This window comes from Primulina eburnea, chromosome 10 (genome assembly GCF_022965805.1).
Source record: "Primulina eburnea isolate SZY01 chromosome 10, ASM2296580v1, whole genome shotgun sequence".
Lineage (NCBI taxonomy): Eukaryota > Viridiplantae > Streptophyta > Magnoliopsida > Lamiales > Gesneriaceae > Primulina > Primulina eburnea.
The window spans coordinates 1,169,566-1,176,879 of NC_133110.1; the positions used below are offsets into that span (position 1 = coordinate 1,169,566).

General features: G+C 34.8%; 2 protein-coding genes across 3 annotated transcripts; one reads left to right on the forward strand and one right to left on the reverse strand.

Moving 5' to 3' along the window:
• The first annotated feature begins 1,138 nt into the window (after nt 1-1,138).
• On the forward strand, nt 1,139-2,154 carry LOC140803609 (stress-related protein-like). The gene is made up of 3 exons (XM_073159512.1): nt 1,139-1,215; nt 1,290-1,580; nt 1,669-2,154. The coding sequence occupies exons 1-3, from the start codon at nt 1,174-1,176 to the stop codon at nt 2,080-2,082; spliced, it is 747 nt and encodes a 248-aa protein (XP_073015613.1). The 5' UTR covers nt 1,139-1,173; the 3' UTR covers nt 2,083-2,154.
• A 1,207-nt stretch (nt 2,155-3,361) lies between these two features.
• Nucleotides 3,362-5,888, reverse strand: LOC140842287 (uncharacterized protein OsI_027940-like). Of its 2 annotated transcripts, none has more exons than XM_073210055.1 (6): nt 5,744-5,888; nt 5,051-5,234; nt 4,499-4,652; nt 4,367-4,407; nt 4,221-4,281; nt 3,362-3,622 (listed from the first exon to the last, which is right to left on the reverse strand). In XM_073210055.1, exons 1-6 carry the CDS (start codon nt 5,746-5,748, stop codon nt 3,528-3,530), a joined length of 540 nt encoding a protein of 179 aa, XP_073066156.1. In that variant the 5' UTR covers nt 5,749-5,888; the 3' UTR covers nt 3,362-3,527. The 2 variants fall into 2 exon arrangements, with proteins under 2 accessions (XP_073066156.1, XP_073066155.1); XM_073210054.1 differs by having other exon boundaries at nt 4,212-4,281.
• Nucleotides 5,889-7,314: the final 1,426 nt, after the last annotated feature.

The following is a 7,314-nucleotide window of genomic DNA, read 5'->3' on the forward strand; positions in this document are numbered from 1 at the left end:
TATTCAGGTGTGTTGTGATATGGATATTTGGATAGAGGACTGAGATACTAGCCTCAGAACCAAAGAGACATTGTTTGCTAAGTTCGTGAGCAAATAAGTACATGAACTCCACTAGCCTTTGGCCACAAGTTGAACGATGACGCTGTGTGGCTCCGGTGACGATTCCTTTTCGGTGGCAAAATTGGACAGCTTCAATTTATTTTATGCCATTCACGTAATTTAAATTGAATATATTGATGCATTTTACGTTTATTGTAAACACTTATGTAAGAATCGATGAAAGGTCACTTGGTCGTATTCACATAAATTTGTTATAATATTTGTGAATATTTATTTATTTATTATCTTTACATTTAAGAGGTATTCATGATTTCAGTTCCTAAATTATGATCCTAGTACATCTATTTAATAATAGGATTCAATCTCCATTTTGAATTATAACTTGGTGATTTCAAATGTCTAGTTAGTTGGCTCGAGTCAGGATATAGATATATATATATATATATATACACACACGAATTTGTTATCCTGTACACATGTGAGCGTCTGCCTACGTGGCACGCCCACAACCACACAAAATTTTTATATATATATATATATATATATATATATATATATATATATATATATATATATATATATATATATATATATTCCCGAAGCATGGGGAAGTGGGCCCCGTTAATATAGCCCATTATCTTCTATGGCCCAACGGATTACAAAAATATTTACACGGCCTTGAAAAGTGTGCCGGCGGGCAATCCATTACACGTGACAGCCGCTGGTGGTTGGTATTCTGTATGTTATTTTTTCAAAAAAAAAAAAAAACGTTCCATATTTTGCTCAAAAACTTGTGAATCAAGGAATTTTTAACAAAAAAAAATAAAATTGTATGTTATTTTCTCAAAAAAAAAACGTTCCATATTTTGCTCAAGAAGTTGTGAATCAAGGAATTTTAAAATAAATGTCATGCAAAAATACATAATGATCAATGATAGCTTTATGTAGTGATTACCCATTTTTTTAAAAATATAATATAATATAACAATAATAATAATTGTGTCGAATATATCGAACCAAGGGCCCGAACTCATATTATAAAATGGCGCTACGTTGGTTCTGTGTTATGAAGCTTACTTCCTCTTCGTCTTCGTTTCTATCGTCACAAAATATATGGCCGATTCCGAAGCCAATTCACCCATGGATCAAGCACTGGTATGCATCTCGATTTCTCCTCTTATTTCTCTATTTTTTAAGGGATTAATTGAAGATTTGTGCTCTTGATTCAGGTTCAGGAAAATTTTGATCATGACGCGAAGAAGCTGAAGCATCTTGATTTTGTTCGAGTGGCTGCAATTTACGTCATCATTTGCAGCTCCACACTGTACGAGTACGCCAAGGAGAACTCGGGCCCGTTGAAGTCCGGCGTTCGGACCGTCGAAGCAACGGTTCAATCCGTCACTGGACCTGTCCTCGAGAAATTCCAGCACGTACCCCTTCAGTTTCTCGAGTTCGTCGATCGCAAGGTGGATGACACCCTGAGCGATTTGGATCGCAATGTACCGGTTTCCATGAAGCAGGTTTCAGGATTCGATCATGTTACACATTACACATTTTCTCAAATCTCGTGCATTCTTGCGATTATGGATTTTTTTTACCTAACCTCAGGTTTCAAGCCAAGCCTGGTCGGCTGCTCAAAAGGCTCTGGAACTGGCCCGGGATCTGGCTTCTGAATTGCAGAGATACGGCGTGGTGGATACAGCTTCAAACGTGGCCAAGACTGTGTACACTACCTACGAACCGACAACCAAGGAGCTGTATTCCAAGTACGAGCCTGTGGCGGAGAAGTACGCCGTCACGGCTTGGTATCAGCTTAATCGGCTGCCATTGTTTCCACAAGCGGCTCATGTAGTGGTCCCCACGGCAGCTTACTGGGCGGAGAAGTATAACCAGGCGGTGGTTTATGCGGCTGAGAGAGGCTACACGGTGTCGTGTTACTTGCCTCTGGTGCCTATCGAGAAAATTGCTAAAACATTTGGAAACGTCGCCAACGGGGGCCAATACGCCGCCATTTCACACTGATTTTGGTCGTCGTTTTTCTTAAAAATAAGTCGAAGTGTTGTGTAGAGCGTGAGTGACTATTAGTATCATGTGATTTGGCCGTTTTTAATATTTTTTAAAAGGTGCTTTTAAGCATTTCATGGAATTGGGGTGAATTTTTACTTAAATGGACTTTAAACAAGTCCAAATTCATCTTATCTATAATAAAAACAAAAAAGACGCTTTATTTAACTACTAGGTTCCATTCCAACATAGAACTACGGCAGTCTATAGCTTTTTTAAGGAAACAAAAAACAAAAAAAAACACTTTAGAAGCCCAGCTAAACGGATCGTTTTTCAAGATTTGGCGCTTCTGTATTCTTCCTCAGCCGTCAAATTTAATTCTTAGCAACACCCATTATGTATCAACAAATAATACTATATCCGGTTACAAGATTTATTTCAATCCTCAGATTCAGTATGTTAAAACGACAAGTCAGTAAAAATAAACAAATAAGTCACAAAATAAGGAATGCATTCGAACAAGTGGAAAAACACAGAACCTGCTGGAAAGTCCTGGAATCCCAAGCTCTAATGGTGTTGTCACTAGAACAAGAGTACAACACATGGGGAGACGATGGCCCCACGAAAGAAATCTGGTTGATAGTTGCGGAAGGGATTATTTCATCCTACCCTTGCAGGCAGTGCCTGCAAGGGTAGGATGAAATAATCCCTTGCGGAAGGCCCTTTACATTGGCCTAGGTACTGCCCAGTCACATGTGAGTACAACTTCACCTCATTGGTTGAAAGTGAAACCGCCAATGACGTCCAATCGTCCCTAAAACAGTAAAATCACGACAATTCCTTGGCCATTGCTCCTGCGGTCTGACTGACTGACTGAGAGTGAGTACTCGGGTGTTGGGCCAACATTCGTTTTTCGAAAAACTATCTTAGCATTCGTAATAGGAGCCCTTTTTAATTCGAAGGGAAAACATTGAATAATTGAAGGGTTCTTTTATGCACATGTCTTGTCTGCAGACCAACAATTTTAATTCGAGAAGAAATAAAATTACGTTAATTTGTAATTTAGTAAATTCAGTATTGTTTAATTTAACTTGGTCACACCTGTCCGATGCTCTTTGACCATGCTGAAAACCATACCGTTATTTTTATAGATTCCATCTATTGGATTATCATCTATTTTGCAAACGAGTTGTATGCAATTTACAATCCCCCGTGATACATGATCATCTTGGAGTATTAAGCTCCGAAAGGGAAAGTTTATCAATTCATTAACTCAAAATACAAGCTTCGCCACATGTAAGGAAAATGCTTTACACCCAGAAGGTTCAAAAAAGGTGTTTCATCGGTACATATTTGAGCACAAAGATGGATAATTTTTGTCAACAAAAGCATGTTTTGCAACACAAGACTCTAAAGGTCAACACCACAAAGAAGGGGTCCCCCCAAACTAAATATTTAGATAATTAGGAACTCCGCAACGATTCAACTTTAGTCTCCGCGGTTTCTCCCTCTCCCACAACTTTATCATCAGCTTTTTTGTCTTCGGGTTTATCTACCTCTGCAGTAGATATAAGACAGGCATATAAACAAAACAAATCAAGAATTAGCGCACAACCAGAAAACTGAAACCATATGAGAGAAGTACATATCAAGACCTAGAGCACAACCAGAAGACTAAAACCATATGAGAGAAGTACACGTGAGTATGCTGGTCAACCAAATGGAAGATCACACGATATAAACAAGGTGAACTGGCCCTACAAAGTGACATTTTAATCTCCAGCACCTGATAGAGTTAAAAGGGTTGATGATAATTACATTCGAGGTGCCTTCCCCAATATTTTGTATAATAGCTCTACAATGACATTCATGATGGAACAAGGGAAGCACAACCAAACATGAAAAAATGTAGCTTTCGCCATTTTGGCCAAAAAAAGGAAAAATTTATATCAACTCTAAACAATAGAAATTCCCAGTCAGAACAAAACTGCAACCATCACTATGTGAAAAAATTTAATCATGTAAAGCTCCATCCACTGAAACAAGAAAATCTCAAACATTACAGAGGTCTGAATTAATAATTAATAAAGCAAATCAAACAAATAAAATTGTAACATTTTCACAAATTCAATGCATGTAATTGCAACCAATAATACCTTCATCATCACTATCTTCAAATTCATCAGGTCCTCCCATGCCACCCATGTCACCAAATTTCTGTAGAATTTTTTTAGAAAAAAACTTCAAAATAAAAACAAAGAAAAACCAAGTATAATGCCTGGCAACAGATGCAGAAACTTACAGAGAAATCCATGCCACCCAAATCCAAATCAGCAGGCCCTCCTGATCAAATTGTAATAAGATTCAAAATCTCCTTTACTAGATAATCTTAGCAAAACTTGTATGCAGTATAAGAGAAAAATATAAAACAAACCAGTATCATCATCTTCGTCCACCCATTTATCCCAATCTACTTTCACATAATGAGGAGCCTTTGCATCTCCACGTAACAGTTTACCCCACCATTTTTTATCTGTTTTCTCCAAAACACAAAATATATTTCTCACACCAACATTTATCTTGCTCTCCTGGTAAATAAAACTTGTGAGTCATAGGAAAAATGGAAAAGCAAGTAGAAAAACTTGAGATAAATTTGCATATAAAAATTAGAGAAAATGGTAGATGAATCATTCACTTAAAAGGTAAAAGATTGGCCTGCATCACAAAATATACATCAACTCACTCCTCCCATTAGTTAAAAACAAACTAACTAATCTAACTTGTAGTCAAGAAAAGGATTGTGTTTTTACTCCAGTAAAATAACTAGGCAGGACGAGTACGTCAGATAAGCAGCAACGGGTCACAGGCCTCAAATTCTAGAATGTGCATTAATTTGAAAAAAAAGGCTCCAAGAATGGTTGATCATCTAGAAATTTCTAACCATATTATCAAAGCACAACTGAAATATCGTGACAGCACAACTCACCTCGACATTAACTTTATCATGAAGATCTAATTTGAGTTCGTAAAGATTGTCCAACCCAGCAGTGGCTGAAAAAGTAAATATTCCTTCTGGATCGAGGTTGACCTTAGAATTCTTTGCATCTGGTAGTACCACCGTAAGATAAACTTTGTCCTCTCTTTCGGCCCACTTAACCTCAGGGTATCGACTACAGAATAAAAATTCTCTTAACCAACGGCTAAATGGCATAAACAACATGAACACAACATTAATGGATAACAATCACTGTGAATTGTAAATCACAGTCATCGTATAAGGTATATAAATAATAATATGATGTAATATTATAAATACAGGCTCAATGAAAAAAAAACGAAGAAACCATTTCTGCATTCCTCTTCAATATTAAAAAAAGTAAAATCGAACCAATCCACATATGTGTCGCTCCCACTAGTCAGATAAATTTCCAAGCACAAAACAATAACGAAATGCTAAACAAAATTTCTAGTCCTCTCTAACCAAACTCGAACTGAAAAATGACCCCAGAGAGAGAATGTTAAAATCAGTAAGACAGTCATAAAATCAACAACTTAAAGAAAAAATACTTGGCAAGCAAAAAACAATCAACTTACACACTTTCCATAGAAAAAATGACGGCTAACAAGATGAAAAACAAAGCCGTAATACTTATTTATCTTCTTTTGATGAAAAAATTACCTCATTTTCGAATTCGGTTGCTAGAACGCTAGAACGCCTAGAAGAATCCAGAGACTGTGGAAAACCCTAGAAGCAGCGGTTGATGGCATAGAGTGGCAGGGTACAAATTAAAAAGGCATAGTTTTCAGTTCTCAAAAAGCGCTTTTGCGATGAAATGGTAAAATCGCATTTCCAGGCTCATCCGCATCCAGCCCGGGCCACTCTGATCGATTTGGGCTTCAAAACTGATGATGGCTAATTGTCTTTTACATGAGCCCATGAATACGGATAATATTACAGGACATTAAGGATTGCAGATTCCATTCAGTCAAAATATTATTCAACTTTCACGTTTAAAAAATATATATAGTATATGAGATAGTTCAATTCGTTTCACAGACTCTTGGGTCAAACCATATTTATAAAAGTATATAGTAATATTTTTCATGATTATTATAAAGATACAAATGACCCTGAACGTCTCACACAAGTTTTTGCCAATATGAAGCGATGTCCAAAACAAGTTGGTTTCTTGATCAATTTGATCTCAAGACATGTCTCCCTTTGAACACAGATAATTTTGAAAACAATTTTAAATTTCTGTTCGTATTTTTTTTTTATATTATAACAATTAATTAATAATAATGATAAGGGATGATGTTTTAGTACAGCAATTTGTTTTATTCTTGATCCTTATGCATAATTGAATGATATCAGGCTATACTTTTTATATATATATAATAAATAATAATAAATAATGGCTTATCTTCGCACCTTAGGCCATCTCCAACCACAAAATTTAATTTGCTGTAAATTTTACACTAAATAGTGCGATTTTTACACCAAATACAACAGCTATCTCCAACTCATTTACTTCAAATCTTACACTAAAAAGAATATTCTCGAAATATTCTTTTTATTTTACATATATTAATTATTATATTTTATTTAATATTTAAATTATGACTAATTTTTTATTATTAATAAATTAAAATATAATTTTTAAGTTTATAATTTAAATACATAACATAAATTAATTTGGTTTTTAAATATTAATAATTAACATATATAAATAAATATTTTAACAATCAACAATTTTTTTAAAAAAATTTTATGATTAACTATCTAATTATTAAAATAATAAAATAAATATTATACTATTATTTAAATAATATTTATAATTTTTAATACAATATTTATAATAAATACAAATAAAAAATCTAAAAAATTAAATTAAAAAAAAACCATGTGCCAAATTTGGCACAGGAGACTTTTCTCTAGGCCAAATTTGGCGCAGAGGAAGGGGACTGCGCTCAGAGGAAGGGGATTGCGCTATTACCGAAATAGCGCAGGAGTAATAAATCTGCACCAGATGCTCTTAAAATTTGTGTTTGAATGAAAGTCGATGTCGCTTGTTTGGACCTAAAAAATTTAGGTGAATTTCAAATTATAATTTAGATATTTTTTATTACAATGGAGATGTATTTCAAATATACCAAAACAAATATCATCTAGTCTATATTGTTAACCAAATTCTTTCATTTTAATCCATCCATCCAAATGCAAGTTGTTAGGGTTCATGTATTTGAAAT